The sequence below is a fragment of the Maniola jurtina genome, chromosome 13 (assembly GCF_905333055.1).
Source record: "Maniola jurtina chromosome 13, ilManJurt1.1, whole genome shotgun sequence".
NCBI lineage: Eukaryota > Metazoa > Arthropoda > Insecta > Lepidoptera > Nymphalidae > Maniola > Maniola jurtina.
In genome coordinates this window covers 10,402,465-10,422,101 of record NC_060041.1, presented here as the reverse complement: position 1 = coordinate 10,422,101, position 19,637 = coordinate 10,402,465, and the positions used below count along the sequence as shown (strand labels likewise).

Genomic DNA, 19,637 nt, shown 5'->3' with positions numbered 1-19,637 from the left:
TGGTATCAACCCGTTCGCAGATGTGACGATTGGGATGATTTTAGTGGACTCCACATGCCACATGTCGGAAACCTCGTGAGCCAGATCGAGATACTTGCGTTTTTTCTCCGTCTCAGCTCTCACGAGATTCTCGTCATATAGAATGGTGATGTCTACCAAAAACACCCTAGACTGTGCCCGGTCCACCACCACGATGTCAGGCTTTTTCGCTGGAATAGTCCTGCCATTATTATGTTCTATGAGCGAGGATTTCACGCGCCATGTAATATAAATGTAACATATTTTAGTTAAAAGTCATTGGGTCAGTATATGGAAAAAAAAACTACAATACTGATTTATATACAGGTTTAATTGCACAAAATAAATACATAGTACAAAAAGCGTACATCAATACATATCTACCTACACACGAAAAAAGAGTTCCGTTTTTTCAATTACTGAGTGCGGAACCCTAAAACTGCAAGATTACCTCATGAGCACTGATCTCTATAATACAAGTACGCTGGACCTGCAATTGCAGACATGTGAACGTACAAGCGACAACTCGTAAGTCGGAACTCCTGAATATTAATGATGAGACATCAGTCAACACAGTGATATAAAGAGTTAATTTTAACTACCGCTATTCGAATCGGCAAAAAATAACTATCATTTGTTATGGCACACTTATTCCAGCGTACTTGTATTTGTCCATTTCAGTGCCCCGTCTCAACTTTCTATACTTAGTAAAAAATATTAACCATAATTTAATGAATCTTGTAAACAACTAACTCTGTAACAATGCAAGATAAAATGCAAATTTTATATTATAGGTTATGACTAACCGTTTCAATTCAACATAATATTTATTGTATCGAGTCTTTTCACACTTAATTGCGTGGATTCGACAACTGAACACTTAAGAACTGGGCTGACTATGCAATATTTTTCAAACTGAATCAACGCGTATAAATGTAGAAAGACCCTCAAGATTAATAATATTAACATTTTATTAAATCTAAGCTCTAACAAAAATGGCAGTAAATTTTCTTTGTTTTAAAATAAGGTTTATATCCAATTCGTTATCAATGTTCGAGAATCCGAAACCATTTTTTCAGTCTGGTATTGGTGACGCCAAACTTAGCGATCGTTCTGAAATTGAAAAAACACCTGTAGGCCGCGTGTTTGTGTCGGTACAATTACATCAAGAAGTTTGCCCCACTTGGGAATAAATAATAATAATAAAATTAACCAGCTGCTCAATTGCGGGAAAACTGCATCAATCATTATTACAATCGCAATCGTAGTGATTGGCTGAATTTATGGCACTCTTGTTGCGACAATACATTGTAGCCAATAGTAAGAGAGCATCCACCAATCAGAAATGATTGCGATCGTGACATTAGCTGCTGTCATGTCAATGCGTAGCTATCATTCTACCGCAATCGAGCCGCCGGTTTCCGAGCCCTCGCCGATACTCGTCACCACTTCAGAGCAATCAAAAAGTTTGGCGGCACCTGTACCAAGTAATACTTGGGGCTAAACTTGGGGCTGAGGAGCTTATTTGTTGCAATAACATTCAAAACTCAAACACGTGAAACACACTAGATAATTGAAAAAATGCCCGAAGTATTTCTGTTTCAATATGAATCACAAATTCTAAAAAATAATAATTAAAAATATGCTAAAAAAACTATTACAAAATATTTACAAAAACGTTGCTATACAAATGAATTTAATAATATTCTTACTTCTTTATTTTACTAATATAATATTTTGTTTTAATTAATATTCTGAACGAGAAAAAAATTAACAAAGTACTCATCAATGTTCATGAAAAGATGAGAAACCAAAGAAACGCAATTTTCATATATTATAATAAAAATGAGTAGTAATAAAATTCGTCTTTATCTAAGTAGCTTAAATAGTTTGTTTATTCTCTTTTTCACAGATCTATAGAGTACACTTTGATTTTGCACAGAGTTAAAACGAGACAGATTTGTGTCTTTTTAACCATACGTAAAATCTGAGCAAAGTCAAAATATGCTCTATAAATCTCCTAAGTCTATGGTTGAGATTTAAAATGTTTTTGATAATACGTTCATAAATCTAGCTTTTTCATCTAGTCTACGTATTCGCGAAATACCTAACATTTATATAAGACATTCAAATTGGTGTTGCTATGTTATATTATTTGTCATATATTTTTCACTCTAAAATCTATTTACGCACGATTAAATTGATAAAAATGTATACACTACATCATATATGCAAGTAGCATTTAAACTACTCTGTTGTTACATATTGTGATGTGTTGTCGTAAATACACTTATTCAACTAGATCATAGTCCATATCATTGCAATAGTCCGCTAAAAAGTCTAAAAACAACGTGAACTTCCCCGTGGACGACCTGGACCATCGCGAAGACACTGACTTCATACAGGTTGATAAGTTTTCCAGAATATTCTGAAAACAATAAATTAGGTATTAAGAAACATGCTTAGGTATATGCTTAACGGAGTTCCCTGTCAAAAAGAAAATATAGAAAGATTTTATTCAAATAAACTTTTACAAATGCTTTTGAATCGTCAAATGCATCTACCACTGGTTCGGAATTCGGAATGCTATTCCTACCGAAAAGAACCAGCAAGAAACTCGGCAGTGGCTTTGTTTAAATATTCAATTTACGATATTACGATAGGTTTTACCAAACATGGAAAAGGTAAGCGGTCTTTCAGACTTGTCAATTGTGTCTAGACCAAAAAACTTTGGTGCAACATATTGACGATTGAGATACGTCATATCACTGTCAACGATGAAGATCGGCGAAAAAATCTTTTAGCGGCTACCAAAAAGCTGTTTATGTCCTGTCCAACAATGGACATGTATTGGTTAAAAAAGTGACGATTGTTTACATTATTAGGTTATTCTCGGTAGATAATCCAAATCAAGTAACTTATGCACCATTTTGGTTGCCTGGAAGAGATCGATAGGTATGGTAAGGCCGCCAAATTGTACTTACATGCCTATATTTCGTTTTGCTTTGTATGTGTTTTATCTGTATTAATTTTGTGGAGTACAATAAAAGTATATTGATTCATTTATTCATAGTACAAACCTGCGGCCAGTCCTGTCTGTAAACAGCTAAACATTGCTCTGTCAAAGAATCCTCAGTCAAATAGTCGTTCTTGAGTAAAAACACCAACACATCGGCCAGAGCCTCCCAAACTTCACTAGCCTTGCATTTCGTATCACTCAGTAACACTATGTTGCGCGGACATAGTATGCGGTCGAAGAACTCCAACAGACCGTTCGATTCTGACTCCTGTGCTTGTTTTAATGGGGTTTCTACTGATGGTAGAACTGGAAGAAAGAAATGCTTCACTGTATTACCATATTCATGTGCAAAAAAATCTGTTAAAATTTCCTAAACTCATAGATCGTAGGGATGATACCAGCGCGCTGACAGCCACCGAGTTAATTTGACATTGGTTGGTTCTATATTGCTACTTCACTGAAAGATAATAAAATATATTTTTATAGAAAACCTTCAATGGATTGAAATAAATGTAAAATGAGCTCTGTGACTATCAATCAGTGTTAGACACTGAGTAGCAAACTAGTAGGCAGATCAAACTCACATGGTAATGTGACCCTCACAAACTACCTACGTCACAGCGGTTCGCCCTTTCGCCGGAACTCACGTATCTCTTCTGAGAGAGATAGAGAAGGCAGATAAAAAGAGAAGCGTTTATGAAATTGTAGGTCGCAGAACTGTGCGAGTGATTGAATCTACCTAATTTTAAATGACTGTTTTTTTCTGTGTATAAATCTTAACTTCAATAACCTTGATCTTTTTAAGCTCAACAACCTCTTCATTAGACTACAACTTCTTCATAATGCAGGAATGGGGACACGTTCGTCCTCGAAGTTATAGAAGGTTGAGGACAGTTCCAGCCAGCCTTCTATCTATCCAGTGACGCTTGGCGATCAGGACAGCAGGTGTCTCATACTCGTATCATATGTAGTTTGAGCAGGACCTCGCTTACCTTTAACTTCCTTAACTTCAATGATCTTGATCTCCTTAATCTCAATGACCTCTTCATCAGACTGAGGAGTGGGGGCGCGCTCGTCTTCGAAGTTCCGAAAGGTCGGGGACAGTTCCAACCTCCTTTCCGGGGGGTCCAGATCTTCAGGGGTGTTGCGTTTGCGATCAGGACAACAGGTGTCCCATATTGTGTGTAGTTTGGGCAGAATCTCGCTTATCTTGGATTTGTGTCTGCTTACTGGAAGAAAAATTAACTTAACTTAGGCTTAGTACAAGGATGAAGTAAGGATAGTACATTATCTACAGAGGATGGAAACTTGGTAGCAGTTCACTTATAGATTGAGTACTCACAGTAAACTAAGCAGAAGTCAATAGAAAGCTGCAGTATCGCCCTCTGCGCGGGCGGCCGACTCAGCACGTTGGAGGCTTGGCAGCAGTTCACGCAAGACTCCAGCACTGCAGACGGATCCGGGATTTCCTCGTAGTCCAGCAAAAGACTTATTTGTTCCTACAATCACAATATATATTAGGAAGCAATTCTCCATAATGTTCTCAAGGGTGTGTGAAATCTGCCTATCCGCACTTGGCCAGCGTGGTGGCTCAAACTTTTTTCATTCTGAGAGGAGAGTACACTTGTGCGCATTTGCGTATCTCATGATAGAGAAGATGGTGAGGGAGAGAGAGAGATTAAAAATTAAAAAAAACACCTCGAAATTTGAGGCCTCAGCAGTGTGCGAGGTGATTTGCAATTTATTGCATCACCACAATATCGCAAGATATGTTGCAAGAGTCACTATCGAACAAGTCTAGTAAGCTATGACGAGGCAGCGATCCTATTGATTCGTTCACATAATATACCGTGTGAAGTGAACCCGGTGTCCAGGTATCGGGTAGGAATAGTCTAAGCCTATTGTTGATAAATATACAGTTTTATCTCCTTACCTTAAGAGTGATAATGGTGTGCGCCGGGCTGTGCATGCTGTCGAACTCTGCAGCGAGCACGGAGGCTGTTTCTGTGTTGGGAGTCACATTCGCGCTGTCGCCCAGCGCCAGTAAAGAGTTCATCTCTTCTTCTATGTTCTTACACAGGACCGCTGTAACAATAATGATACTTAGATCTTTTATTTATCAAAATACTTATATTGAGACCTCTAGCTGATGCAGATAGATCTTTGACAGGCATTTTGACTTCGCTCAGAATACTTTGAGTTAAAATGAGACAAATAATGACAAAAAAATGAAACTAACCAGTTTTAACTGTCTTAAGTCTGAGAAAATATATATCAAAGTACACTATATATTGCTTTAGACTACCACAAGATTACCGCCGTAGGCGCCGTTCTCATTGCCGATCGCTCGCGCGGTGATGCGATGCGATTTTATCGTGCGATGAAACTGCTAATACGTTTCGAGCGCAGCCGCGAAAGACTGACACTTTACTTCTTGCTTGTATTGTCATTCTTTAATATACAGTGAATCTTACCTGTAGTGGACCAATGATCGTTGGTCCACTTGGTCAGGCGGCTGTAACAGGATCTAGCGGCAACGGCGTGCAGGGGCGGCGGGGCGTTGGGCAGCAAGGCGACCAGCGCGGTGGACACTCGCTGTCGCACGTTGGACCGACACGCCTCCAACGCCTCTGAGCGCAATCGCGATAAACACTCATTGTACATCGCTTGTAGGGTTGGTAGGAGCAATGTCTGTAAATGAATGAATTTGATTTTAGGCTCACTTGCACAAGGGCAGTTAGGGTTCCGTACCTCAAAAGGATTACTTTGTTGTCTGTCTGTTTGTCCGTCTGCCCCTCAGACTAAACCGGCGATATCATCATGATCAACATATGTTGATCATGATGATATCAACATATGTTGATCATGATGATGATGATGACAACAACAACCCCTAACTTCAGAACATAAATTAATTAAACCAAACAATAAGCACAATAGGTGCAGAACCGTTTCGAGCAATATGATAGCATTGTAGCATATTTTTTTGAAATATTGGATTGGATACTGTGGATTTGATAGTCATACCTTATCTTTACAATTGTGGACGATATCGATAGCGTTCTTCCTTGCCTTCCGCCTTGCCTCAGCCAAGGCGTGTGCAGTGAGATCCTTTACCGCGCCCGATGCCACCCGCTCTGTTACCAGCTCCAGCACTCGGCGCGTCGATGACGGCTGACTTTTGATCAGCTCTTCTTCTAGACGAATCTGCAAGGGGAAATCGCTTATGACTCGAAATGAACGAATTAGATAATTTAAACACTCAAACTCACATTATTTATTTTACTTATTATACAAAAAAAACTACAACTTATGAGGACTCAAAGCATATTTCAGTAAAGTCGAAGCGACGCATCGCATCTTTTGTAATATATTGTAGTAGGTAAGTAAACTGAATTTTATTTCTACTACGAGAGAGCTATGTTTGGAGTTCACGTAATCAAATCAAGAAGCTCTGTAAGAAAACCTGAGCAGCCGACATAGATCAATGACAATGGGCAGGACACATGGTTTGAAAAACCAATAGACGTAGGGGTCCCAAGGCGCCAAAATGACGACCTTGCACCGGAAAGCACAGCGTTGGAAGACCCCTCTCACTAGACAGACAACGTCAAAAGAGTCAGCCGGCGCAAGACCTGCAATTGTCGTCTTATCAGTTGACGATCATGATGATGATGAAACTGGGCATAAGGGTGCCTTTCCACCAGAGATGTGCTATGCTGCGAAGATGTGAAATCTATGCTACGAAAATATGTGACCGTTTCCACCAATACTAAGCTATGTAGGTACTCTGCTCTGCACATAGCACCACTCGAAACGGCCCATAGCAGGCATCCATAGCACGCATCCTTCCATATGAAAAACATATCTTAGTTGAATCCGGTTCCACCAGTGCTAAGCTATGACTATGTGCACCAATGAATATGATTGGTGGATATCAAACGCATCCATAGCAACGTAGCATAGCACATCTCTGGTAGAAAAGCAGCCTTATGATAAAATTAAAAAAATTACCTGCAATTCCTTTTCTTTACTCCGTATTCGGTCTTCGGAATTCATGCTCAAACTCACAGGCGTTATATGTCTAAAACTACCCGTATCTTTGTCGTGAATAATTCGCGACGTCGATACCAATACGTTAACATCTTTCAAATAAGGACAGAGTTCGAATAAAATCGATTCATCGACCAAATCGTAAGAATCGATTATTTTGATATCAATATTGTCGATGTTAAAATTTATCACAGAACATTCGGACTTTTCGTAAAACGCTTCTTGAGGGAAATGCGGTAAGTCGAACAGCCAGCCTAATGCAGATTTGAGATATATTAATGTGTTTTTCTTTATATGTTTGAATTTTAGTTTGTATATGTGGAATAGTATGTTTAGTAGGTTTTGGTAGTATTTGAGGCGCAGGGTAGTGTAGTCTAGCATGGATATGTAGTGGACAATCCATGGTAGGGTTACGCTGAGTCGGCCGTTTTCGTAGGCTGTGGTTAGAAGCCCGTTTAAATCTATGGCTGGTTGGCTCTGTAACAAAAGTTTAAGATGTTAAGATTAAGCATTACAGCATTCAAAGTGAACCAGTTTGACAAGATCAACCCATTGCCAGCCCACTACTGAGCACTGGTCTCTTCTCAGAGTGAGAAGGGTTTAGGCCATAGTCTGCCACGCTGGCTCAATGCGGATTGGCAGACTTCACATACCTTTGAGTATATGGAGAACTCTCAGGCATGCAGGTTTCCTCACGATGTTTTCCTTCACCGTGAAAGCAAGTGATATTTAATTGCTTAAAACGCACATAACTGAGAAATTAGAGATGCGTGCCCGGAATCGAACCCCCAACTTCCGATTAGGAGTCGGACATCCTAACTACTAGGCTATCACAACCAATTTGTAAGTATGTAATTTAAACCAGTGAAGTTGTAGTGTTTCGATACTCGAAATCTACCGACATTGTCGAGATGTGCAACTCGTACTAAACCTATATGTATACTCGGTCACTATTTACCATAATACTTACATAGTTTCTCAACGCTATGTTATTTTCCAAAACTTTTTCCTTAGGCGCTGTAAATATTTCCTTTTGACTGCCCACATTCAATGTGCCTGTTTTCAGTAAAATATCCACCGGTATTTGAGCATATGGCAAAGAGGTTAGATATCCCAGAAATTTGGATAAAAGACCTAGCTTTTTTGAAATCTGGAGGAATTCTTTGGATATATCTGCTTCGTTGGCTGAAATAAAACGATATGGTTAAATCACCTAATTTAATTAAGTTTCTAGTATGATCCGGCCCGAAGGACCAATTCTTAAACAACTTTTCTCAATATTATATTACGTTTTATACAATACGAGTATGTAGTAGTTCGTGCACGCATCGCGTGAAAACAACTTATCTAATTTAGACGGGACTTTCCATTTTAAGCCTACACATAATCGACCGGCCTTAACATAGTATAACTCTGATGCTGATCTACAAAGTGTATTTTTAATTTGCTAAGACTTATTTAGTACTTTGCTTAGTAAAAAGGGAACAGTTTTGTCAAGGTTTGTGTCTAAGTCAAAGTACACTCTATAGATCTCAACCTTAGAGTTATACTATGTTGAGTTTGATTAAAACTGGTTGAGTAGAACTCGAGATATAGCTTGACCTTGTTGAGTTCAAAACTTCAAAAAGTCAGGTTTACTTTTTGACCTTAATAGGTGAGATGTTCTAAAATAGTCTTCATTTTTCATCTAAACGTAAGTGAATATTCAATAATCTCAATTTTTAATCTAGTAGAATACGAAAATAAATTAAAACAACTTACAAGATTCATTGCCAAGTGGTGTGCTGTCCAACGCAATAATTTCGGAAGCCAACGCATCGCGTAGATGCACTCTAAAACTCTCATTCTCCGAGAACATTACGAATTCCCTGAAAAAAGAAATCTACCCTCTTCAAAATCATGAAAACGTTACACAAAGTAATAATTATGAATGAAGCAGTCTGAACAACTATAATCTACTCGACTAGACGACGCCTGCGTGGATTTAGGTTCTTGGAAAATCTCGTGGGAATTTCTTCAACTTCTGGGATAAAAAGTAAGGGTCAAAATTGATTAAACAGATGGGTCGTACTAGCAGACATCTGTCTGCTAGTTTTTCACAAACAGACAGACACACTTTCGCATTTATAATATTAACTTACAAATTTTAGAGTGGGAGGCGAGACTGAACTATTTTAATCTAAATTAATAAAGTTTGGTTTTGTATAAGAACAGAGCATGGAATAACTCACTTATAAAACATTTCCTTATCAGAGAAATGTGGAAGTCGATTGGATTCCGACGCAGATGGACAGGTCAGTCTTCTTTGGAGCTTACTTAGCTTCGATTCCTAGGGAAATGACACGTTTTTAATTGGTAAATAAAATTCCACGCATCATCACTTTGCAGCCAAAGAAAAAAACTGGCCAAGTGCGAGTCAGACCCGCGCACCGAGGGTTCCGTACTAGGATATTTTTTTTGAAATTTTTTGCACTATAATTCAAAACACAAATACATAAAAATAAATAATAATCTGTTAGATTATACAGGCCAAGCCTGTATATGATATGGGATACCCCATATGATTTCACTAGCCGATGCCCGCGACTTCGCCCGCGTGGATTTAGGTTTTTCGAAATCCCGTGGGAACTCTTTCATTTTCCGGGATAAAAAGTAGCCTATGTGCTAATCCAGGATATTATCTATCTTCATTCCAAATTTCAGCCAAATCCGTCCAGTAGTTTTTGCGTGAAGGAGTAACAAACATACACACACACACACACACACACATACAAACTTTCGCCTTTATAATATTAGTGTGATATGATACCCCATTTAGTATCTTACTTATCTTACTTTGAAAATAGAAAATACTAATTATTTGTTCATGAACACATTTTTTTGTGAGATATAAGCACAGATTTACGGTTTTCGGATGTTTTTCTTTACTTGCGCTACCTACCTGGCAAATTTCATGATTTTAGGTCTAGGTTCTATGTCAACAGGAAGTACCTTATAACCTTTTCTTGACAGACACGACAGATGGACAGACACAGACAGACAACAAAGTGTTAATAACTTAGTGCTCTAAGGCTTAAGTTTGGTTATACGGCTACCGCCAGTGCCACAAGCGAAAACATCGTAAAATAAATATTGGTTGTACTTAAAAAAACTACTTTAAAGCAGTCAACTTTAGGTCCATTTTACTGTGACTGTCCCCCTAGGCTCACCTGTTCGTTGGGTGGCAGTGAGTCCAGCAGCATCTGCGTGAACAGAGCCGCCAGGTGCGCGTAGTTGGCGGCGCTCGTGCCCGTGCACAGCAGGGCTTTGATACGCGCTCGAAGAATCGAACGAGATAGGCCTGCATTCTGACTGTCTTGATACCATCTGCAATGTAATGGTATCTTTTAATACAACGTATATCATTTTTAATCTAAACATTTTCTTTCAACAATAAACTTTGGTTACATAACAACCTGTATAATAGATAAAGTTTTTAGAGCACACACTTTAAAAACATATACCTACAAGGAATAAAGAGACTTACACCTGTATTCACAAACGTTACTATGAGGTCTCATAGTGCGCTCGAACGCACAGTGTAGGTTCCACCAATCAGATGACTGTATCACGTCAATTTACAATGATCTGATTGGTGGAACCTACACTATGCGTTCGAGCGCACTGTGAGACCTCATAGTAATGATTGTGAATACAGCCGTAAAACAAACTAAGACTAACAGAGAGAAAAGGCTGCCTAAAATCTAAATCATAAATGTGTGAAATGACGCCAGGCACCGGCAGCTTCGGTGGTATCCTTAAAGACAAGAAAAAATTACCTCAAAATCTCGTAAAACATATCCCTCTGTTTTTTGAAATTCTGGAAGCTAAGGATGGACGGAAAATTCTCTGCATTGTCAGTCTCAAGGTTAAAGCACACCATGCCATTTGAACACCTACTATCAGACACTAGTTTAGACCTGTCAGAATTTGACTCAGCTTCACATTTCAATCCATAAGAATTCAGCAAAAACTTGGCCAATTCTGGGTAAAAACTTCGAACTTTCTTATTCTCACCCAATATTTTAAGGGAATTCTTGTCTAAGATCACTTCTAATATACCTCGTTCATTCCATAATGATTTCACTGCAAAATATGTACTATTGTGTACTGGTTTAAGTATATTATCACACATATTTACTTGCATTTGAGATTCAGAGAGTCTATAATCTTCCTCTAATTGCTTCGACAACAGAATAGTTATAAGAAAATATATTTCTGTATTGACGTTTAATATTAGATTATTTTTCAATAAAACGTCGTATATTTCGACCAAGATATCTATTTTTTCTTTATACATGACTTTATTAAAATCGGCTTCTATATAATTATGGTTTTTCTCAATTGAATCTTTTTGAGTTATTTTGGTGTGTGGCGTAGTCACTTTAGGTGATGTGGATGTGTGTAGAATGTTAAATTTTTCCATTAATTTATGCCTTTCCTGTTTAAGGATATTTCTTTCAGCCTCAAAAGTATTGGATGATTCTTTCGGTTGCAGTTTGGGCTTAAATGCTAAATTTTCTTCCAAACCCAGTGAAGGCTGCTGAAATGCTTCTGGTGTGAAACTGTTAAGTGAATAACTTTTTTTACTCCTGTCTATATTGGTTGGCTTGATTCTTCTTCTTTCAGATTTAAGTGAACTAGATTTTCTTGCACCAATTTCAGGAAAAATCTCAGAATTACTCAAATCTAAATCGACTTTTGTTTCACTGTCATCATTAGACATATTTTTAGAACGTCTCTTTTTGGAACTTTTAGGTTGAACGTTGACCAAATAGTCAGCTAAGCTGACACTTTTATCTTGCGATCTGGAATGCCTTACTAGTCTGGGAGTGTCGCATCTTTCAAAGTTGAAAGAACGGGAATGAGGTGTCACAGGGCTCGTCAAAGGTTGAGGATACTCTTTGAAACCGTTTTTCATTGGAGTGCTTGACAGCATGAGTCTTTCAACTCCAATGCTAACTCTTGATTCATCTGAGGATAAAGATTGATTGTGCTCTTTGCTTTTTTCATCTGTGAACAGTTTTGTTTTGACGCGTCGACCCTGTTTCTTACGCTCTCTGTTTGGGGATTCCTGGGTTTTTTTGTCGGATTTGACTGTGAGACTGTCATTTGACTTGTCATTGTCACAGGTAGGGTCACTTATTGAGCGGTGGTGTTGACGCTGGCCAAGGGATTTTTCAGGTGTTCCTTGGTGCTGTAGTAGCGGTAAGGCATTGCTGTTTGTTTGTAAAATGCTAAAAGAAATATTTTATTATTAGTATTAACAATGTATATGACAGTAAACACAACTATAGAAAATAGAATCTATTATTCCTTAACTGACTCAAACGATAAATAAGTGGCTTCTCGTGGAAATTATTGAGATTGAGACATGTTTTGATAAGATAACAAGAGTCAAATGAATAAATATAATATTTGGACCTACCTGTCAGTTTGAGTCCTCAGATAAGACAGAAAATACACCACAAATTCATTTCTATTCGAACATACTAAAACACAGTCATCTGATGCAGCCTAAAAAGATAATTTGAAAATTAATAATAAATAAATGGGAAATTGTAACAACAATACAACAAAATCTTTAATAGGTTATTTACCTCAATCGGGTCGTTTTTTAACCATCTGCATAGCAAATCACATTCCAATTTTCCCGAAAGGATACTTTCAATAATTGATCCAGGCATTTTTTATACATAAAAATAATAAAATTGTCGATCAATAAAATAATACGCTAAATGCTTTTATACCACTTTTACCGCCATGACACATGGATTGACAGTTGACATGGATGACAGTTGACCTGGCAGCGACAGGATGATAATAACTGTCAATTGTCATTGTCATGTTCTAGGTTTGACAGCAGGTCGATCGCGTAAAAATTGTCTCAATCTCACATCCAAAAATATCCATAAGGATCGTTATCGTTACAGTCCTTATAACCGGTACCGCGTAAGCTTTTCAGGATTGTAGCAATCGGTCGCAATCATGTAGCAATAGGTCGCAATCACGTGACTATCGATACTTTAGTGGTGGGTCATACTTATAATCCGACTAATTTGAATATCTATGGTAACATGATGGTAACCTAGCAATCTATACGGATTACGGCCATAGTAGTCTTCCAAACTTGACTGCGTTGTAGCTATTGAAATAAAGTATTACGAGTCTGTGCCCCGTGCCGCGGAATTATTGAATTTGTGGTTCTTCTCTAGGTTCATAGAGTATTGTTTATTTACACTTTTACGTTGAGTTGACTTTGTGACGAAACCTAATAAAGTAATTTAAAAGTCGAAACTAAAAAGGAAACTGGCACCCTACAGGGCCGCCTCTGTAAGGCAGCTTGAGATTCTGTTAGAAGTTGCTGAAAGCAACTCAAATATTGCACTCGGTGGGCTCGGTGGAGGACCTCTCGGCCGCCAGGTAGCTCTTAATAATGGGAAGAGCTTTCCAGAAAGCTCAATTCTGTGGGGGCAGGGTGTATTAAACCTTCGTGGAGTGGAAGCGAGTAAGTATTCAAAACATATCGGCCACAAGCTCTATTGCGCTTTGTGGCAGATTTTTTAGTTTTAGCTGCATGTTGACCGTCTAATTTTGATTCAAAGAACGTATGCTGCAATTATGATAATAATTTAAAGTATAAACTGCCACTATAAGACTATGAATAATAGCAGTAGGTTCTATTCTATTGTCATATATTGTATTATAACCATTAAGAAAATAAGTATGTTTATTACTTTTTGAAGTATCGGATACTGCTTAAGAGCCCCACAAAAGGCAAGGCTGGAGACTTGCGACGAGCAGCCACTGGCACTGGAGGTGAACCAAATTTCAACACTTCTTTGACCCCTATCGAAGAACAATATAAGTATAATTGGGAACGTGGCAGTAGAGGGAGAACCCAAAATCCAGATTCCTATAAATGAATCATAGGTATTATGGCAATTACACTTACTTTTGTTCAGTCTGAGTCTGTATATCACAGTTATTTTAAAATTCCACTGTAAGTTTTATAATTATACTGCAAGAGCTGTAAATTTTAAGTGGTTACTGTTACACAAAGGCATATTAAATTTTCAAAGAAATATTTAATAGTAGGTATTATGAATTTATGTATAAAATACTTTTATTTTATTTGTAGATTCCTGACCTGCCTACTCAACCAAGTACATCTACTGTACATCACCAATATGAGAAATTATTATTGATGAGCAGCTTAGTGACAACTATACAACAAACAGAGGAGCCTTCACAAATAGAAGCTACACATAACCGCTACATATTTCACTAGCATTAGAAGTTTCTCAGTCTGTCTATCATGTTGATACTGAGATACCAGAAGTTAGCACACCAACCAGCACACAACACCGTCAGCCTTTAAGAAGTAATAAACTTATCCAAATATATTTGAAACCTTTTCATAGCCATTGCTCACCTAACAACTAACATTTTTTTTAAATTCCATTAATAAAAAGATATTAAGATAAGCCTTTATTAACTGAATTGAATTACATTAATGCTATGTACATAATATATTTAAATAAATAATATTTTAGTTTTTGACTGGTGTTTTATTTGTTTTCCTTTTTCTGCTAGGATCTAAAAAAAACTTATTTAGTAATACAGAGTAAATAATCCATACTTACATACTATAATATTATAAATGCGAAAGGGTCAGACTGTCCGTCTGCTACCTTTTCACGACCCAAAAGTTTAACCGATTTTAACGAAATTTGGTACAGTTAGCTTATATCTGGGGGATGGATGATGGACATAGGCTACTTTTTGACCCGGAAAATCAAAGCGTTCCCACGGAATTCCTAAAGACCCATCTGCTTAACCGATTTGTATGAAATTTGGTACTGAGGTAGCTTGCGTCCCTATAAAAATGACACAGGCAACTTTTTATCCCCGTACAGTTCCTACGGGATATTTAAATACCCAAATCCACGCGGACCAAGTCGCGGGCATCCTCTATACAAGTTTTCTCTATTTTATCTTCTGATCTGTATAAGGGCACGCTTTTTTCTCTTGAGTTCAGCGTACATAATTGCCCTTGATGCCATAATTATAATATCTGCAAATAATTGGTATAGGCAATATTTATGTTATATACTTCAGGGCGCTAAGAATACAATGTAAATAGTTGTAAGAATAATGTAAATACAATAAATAAATAAAATAAAATGTATGTAGGTACTTCTTACACATAAACACACAAAACTTAGTTATCTATACTAATAAATAAAATTGGAGTGTCTGTCTGTAATTTCGAAATAACTACCTCATATTAAGCTCATATGGTTATTTGAACGATACCAACACTGAATCACACGTTTTTAAAATTTTTGTCTGTCTGTCTGTCTGTTTGAAAAGGCTAATCTTCGGAACGGCTGGACCGATTTTGACGGGGTTTTCACAGACAAGTAGAGAATTGACCAGGGAGTAACATAGGCAACTTTTTTAACCGACTTTCAAAAAGGGAGTTGTGTTTTTCTACCTATGTACACCGAAATCTCCGAGATTTCTGAACCGATTTGCGTCATTTATTTTTTAATCCATAGAAGAACTTCACGACATTGTTTCATAAAAAATTTGGAGTCTAACTCCTCAATCCTGATGCTGCAGGGGATCTGACCAATCCACGCGGGCGAAGCTGCGGGCATCAGCTAGTGAAAACTAAACTACCTAAAATAGTAGATAATTATGTACTATGTTCCCACATGCTTATCACCATTATCATAAACAGAATTTACCCAGGCGCAAATTATTATTGAGTAGGTAGGTACACAAATCTTATGTAATACATACCCTATGCGGCTAATTAATCCAAAAACTACAATAGTTTGGTGTTTTTACCACGTTTTTACTAAAAAATTCGCAGTTGAACTTGAATACACCAAACCTTTGGCGGCAAAGTGCAAACATACGAAAGTGTCAAAAGGTAACTTTAAATCGAAAAATTATTCTTTAATGATTTTAACATTATCTTACTTCATATAATAATCCTAATTGCTTTGTTATATGATAAATTATTTTAAAAAAGCTTTTTAATATATTTTAACAAAAATATGAGTAGTAAAACGACTTTGGATACCACATATGTCACCGTAAATAACACCTCATGCCTTGTATCAATGAAAGCCTAGTTTGACGTAACATTTGTCGCAGTCCTTTACGGATATCTTACTTCAAAAGTCTTACGTGGAACCAATTTTCAGTCGTGTTCATACAAAATTTTTATCGATAGTGTACTGCATCAATGTCAGAAATTTTTTAGTCCTCGACGGTCTTTTACGGACAGTCTCAATGATACGTGGAGCCAAAACCATGTTTTGACATTGATGCTGTTCTTTAATGATTGATATATGTTTTACGCGATCGACCTGCAGCAGGTCGATCGCGTAAAAATTGTCTCAATCTCACATCCAAAAATATCCTTAAGGATCGTTATCGTTACAGTCCTTATAACCGGTACCGCGTAAGCTTTTTCAGGATTGTAGCAATCGGTCGCAATCATGTAGTAATAGGTCGCAATCACGTGACTTATCGATACTTTAGTGGTGGGTCATACTTATAATCCGACTAATTTGAATATATGGTAACCTAGCAATCTATACGGCCATAGTAGTCTTCCAAACTTGACTGCGTTGTAGCTATTGAAATAAAGTATTACGAGTCTGTGCCCCGTGCCGCGGAATATGTGAATTTGTGGTTCTTCTAAGTTCATAGAGTATTGTTTATTTACACTTTTACGTTGAGTTGACTTTGTGACGAAACTTAATAAAGTAATTTAAAAGTCGAAACTAAAAAGGAAACTGGCACCCTACAGGGCCGCCTCTGTGAGGCAGCTTGAGATTCTGTTAGAAGTTGCTGAAAGCAACTCAAATATTGCACTCGGTGGGCTCGGTGGAGGACCTCTCGGCCGCCAGGTAGCTCTTAATAATGGGAAGAGCTTTCCAGAAAGCTCAATTCTGTGGGGGCAGGGTGTATTAAACCTTCGTGGAGTGGAAGCGAGTAAGTATTCAAAACATATCGGCCACAAGCTCTATTGCGCTTTGTGGCAGATTTTTTAGTTTTAGCTGCATGTTGTCCGTCTAATTTTGATTCAAAGAACGTATGCTGCAATTATGATAATAATTTATAGTATAAACTGCCACTATAAGACTATGAATAATAGCAGTAGGTTCTATTCTATTGTCATATATTGTATTATAACCATTAAGAGAATAAGTATGTTTATTACTTTTTGAAGTATCGGATACTGCTTAAGAGCCCCACAAAAGGCAAGGCTGGAGACTTGCGACGAGCAGCCACTGGCACTGGAGGTGAACCAAATTTCAACACTTCTTTGACCCCTATCGAAGAACTAAGTATAATTGGGAACGTGGCAGTAGAGGGAGAACTCAAAATCCAGATTCCAATAAATGAATCATAGGTATTATGGCAATTACACTTACTTTTGTTCAGTCTGAGTCTGTATATCACAGTTATTTTAAAATTCCACTGTAAGTTTTATAATTATACTGCAAGAGCTGTAAATTTTAAGTGGTTACTGTTACACAAAGGCATATTAAATTTTCAAAGAAATATTTAATAGTAGGTATTATGAATTTATGTATAAAATACTTTTATTTTATTTGTAGATTCCTGACCTGCCTACTCAACCAAGTACATCTACTGTACATCACCAATATGAGAAATCATTATTGATGAGCAGCTTAGTGACAACTATACAACAAACAGAGGAGCCTTCACAAATAGAAGCTACACATAACCGCTACATATTTCACTGGCATTAGAAGTTTCTCAGTCTGTCTATCATGTTGATACTGAGATACCAGAAGTTAGCACACCAACCAGCACACAACACCGTCAGCCTTTAAGAAGTAATAAACTTATCCAAATATATTTGAAACCTTTTCATAGCCATTGTTCACCTAACAACTAACATTTTTTTTAAATTCCATTAATAACAAGATATTAAGATAATTTAAATTCCATTAATAACAAGATATTAAGATAAGCCTTTATTAACTGAATTGAATTACATTAATGCTATGTACATAATATATTTCAAATAAATAAATAATATTTTAGTTTGACTGGTGTTTTATTTGTTTTCCTTTTTTCTGCTAGGATCTAAAAAAAACTTATTTAGTAATACAGAGTAAATAATCCATACTTACATACTATAATATTATAAATGCGAAAGGGTCAGACTGTCCGTCTGCTACCTTTTCACGACCCAAAAGTTTAACCAATTTTGACGAAATTTGGTACAGTTAGCTTATATCTGGGAATGGATGATGGACATAGGCTACTTTTTGACCCGGAAAATCAAAGCGTTCCCACGGAATTCCTAAAGACCCATCCGCTTAACCGATTTGTATGAAATTTGGTACTGAGGTAGCTTGCGTCCCTATAAAATTGACACAGGCAACTTTTTATCCCGGTACAGTTCCTACGGGATATTTAAATACCCAAATCCACGCGGACCAAGTCGCAGGCATCCTCTATACAAGTTTTCTCTATTTTATCTTCTGATCTGTATAAGGGCACGCTTTTTTCTCTTGAGTTCAGCGTACATAATTGCCCTTGATGCCATAATTATAATATCTGCAAATAATTGGTATAGGCAATATTTATGTTATATACTTCAGGGCGCTAAGAATACAATGTAAATAGTTGTAAGAATAATGTAAATACAATAAATAAAATAAAATGTATGTAGGTACTTCTTACACATAAACACACAAAACTTAGTTATGAAAACTAAACTACCTAAAATAGTAGATAATTATGTACTATGTTCCCACATGCTTATCACCATTATCATAAACAGAATTTACCCAGGCGCAAATTATTATTGAGTAGGTAGGTAGGTACACAAATCTTATGTAATACATACCCTATGCGGCTAATTAATCCAAAAACTACAATAGTTTGGTGTTTTTACCACGTTTTTACTACAAAATTCGCAGTTAAACTTAAATACACCAAACCTTTGGCGGCAAAGTGCAAACATACGAAAGTGTCAAAAGGTAACTTTAAATCTAAAAATTATTCTTCAATGATTTTAACATTATCTTACTTCATATAATAATCCTAATTGCTTTGTTATTTGATAAATTATTTTAAAAAAGCTTTTTAAAATATTTTAACAAAAATATGAGTAGTAAAACGACTTTGGATACCACATATGTCACCGTAAATAACACCTCATGCCTTGTATCAATGAAAGCCTAGTTTGACATAACATTTGTCGCAGTCCTTTACGGATAACTTACTTCAAAAGTCTTACGTGGAACCAATTTTCAGTCGTGTTCATACAAAATTTTTATCGATAGTGTACTGCATCAATGTCAGAAATTTTTTAGTCCTCGACGGTCCTTTACGGACAGTCTCAATCATACGTGGAGCCAAAACCATGTTTTGACATTGATGCTGTTCTTTAATGATTGATATAATATGTTTTACGCGATCGACCTGCTGGTATCATGTCTGA

General features: G+C 37.0%; 1 protein-coding gene and 2 long non-coding RNA genes across 3 annotated transcripts; 2 read left to right on the top strand and 1 right to left on the bottom strand.

The window, feature by feature from the left end:
- Window positions 1-330: 330 nt before the first annotated feature.
- On the bottom strand, window positions 331-12,904 carry LOC123870735 (codanin-1). Its single transcript, XM_045914123.1, has 15 exons — window positions 12,730-12,904; window positions 12,558-12,646; window positions 10,909-12,366; window positions 10,300-10,456; window positions 9,322-9,419; window positions 8,852-8,958; window positions 8,061-8,275; window positions 7,052-7,567; window positions 6,065-6,244; window positions 5,512-5,728; window positions 4,971-5,122; window positions 4,380-4,536; window positions 4,030-4,266; window positions 3,099-3,343; window positions 331-2,446 (listed from the first exon to the last, which is right to left on the bottom strand). The coding sequence occupies exons 1-15, from the start codon at window positions 12,814-12,816 to the stop codon at window positions 2,309-2,311; spliced, it is 4,053 nt and encodes a 1,350-aa protein (XP_045770079.1). The 5' UTR covers window positions 12,817-12,904; the 3' UTR covers window positions 331-2,308.
- Window positions 12,905-13,244: 340 nt separating this feature from the next.
- On the top strand, window positions 13,245-14,285 carry LOC123870755. The gene is made up of 3 exons (XR_006797145.1): window positions 13,245-13,637; window positions 13,876-14,062; window positions 14,271-14,285. It is a non-coding gene; the product is annotated as an uncharacterized LOC123870755 (long non-coding RNA).
- A 2,562-nt stretch (window positions 14,286-16,847) lies between these two features.
- Window positions 16,848-18,228, top strand: LOC123870754. Its single transcript, XR_006797144.1, has 3 exons — window positions 16,848-17,146; window positions 17,385-17,567; window positions 17,776-18,228. It is a non-coding gene; the product is annotated as an uncharacterized LOC123870754 (long non-coding RNA).
- Window positions 18,229-19,637: the final 1,409 nt, after the last annotated feature.

Excerpts from the sequence above, each read along its gene's own strand:
- LOC123870735 (XM_045914123.1), bottom strand. The coding sequence starts at position 12,816 with ATGCCTGGATCAATTATTGAAAGTATCCTTTCGGGAAAATTGGAATGT. Across the intron at positions 12,367-12,557 it reads CTGAGGACTCAAACTGACAG|CATTTTACAAACAAACAGCA; the intron begins GTAGGTCCAAAT and ends TATTTCTTTTAG. Across the intron at positions 2,447-3,098 it reads ACAGACAGGACTGGCCGCAG|AATATTCTGGAAAACTTATC; the intron begins GTTTGTACTATG and ends TATTGTTTTCAG.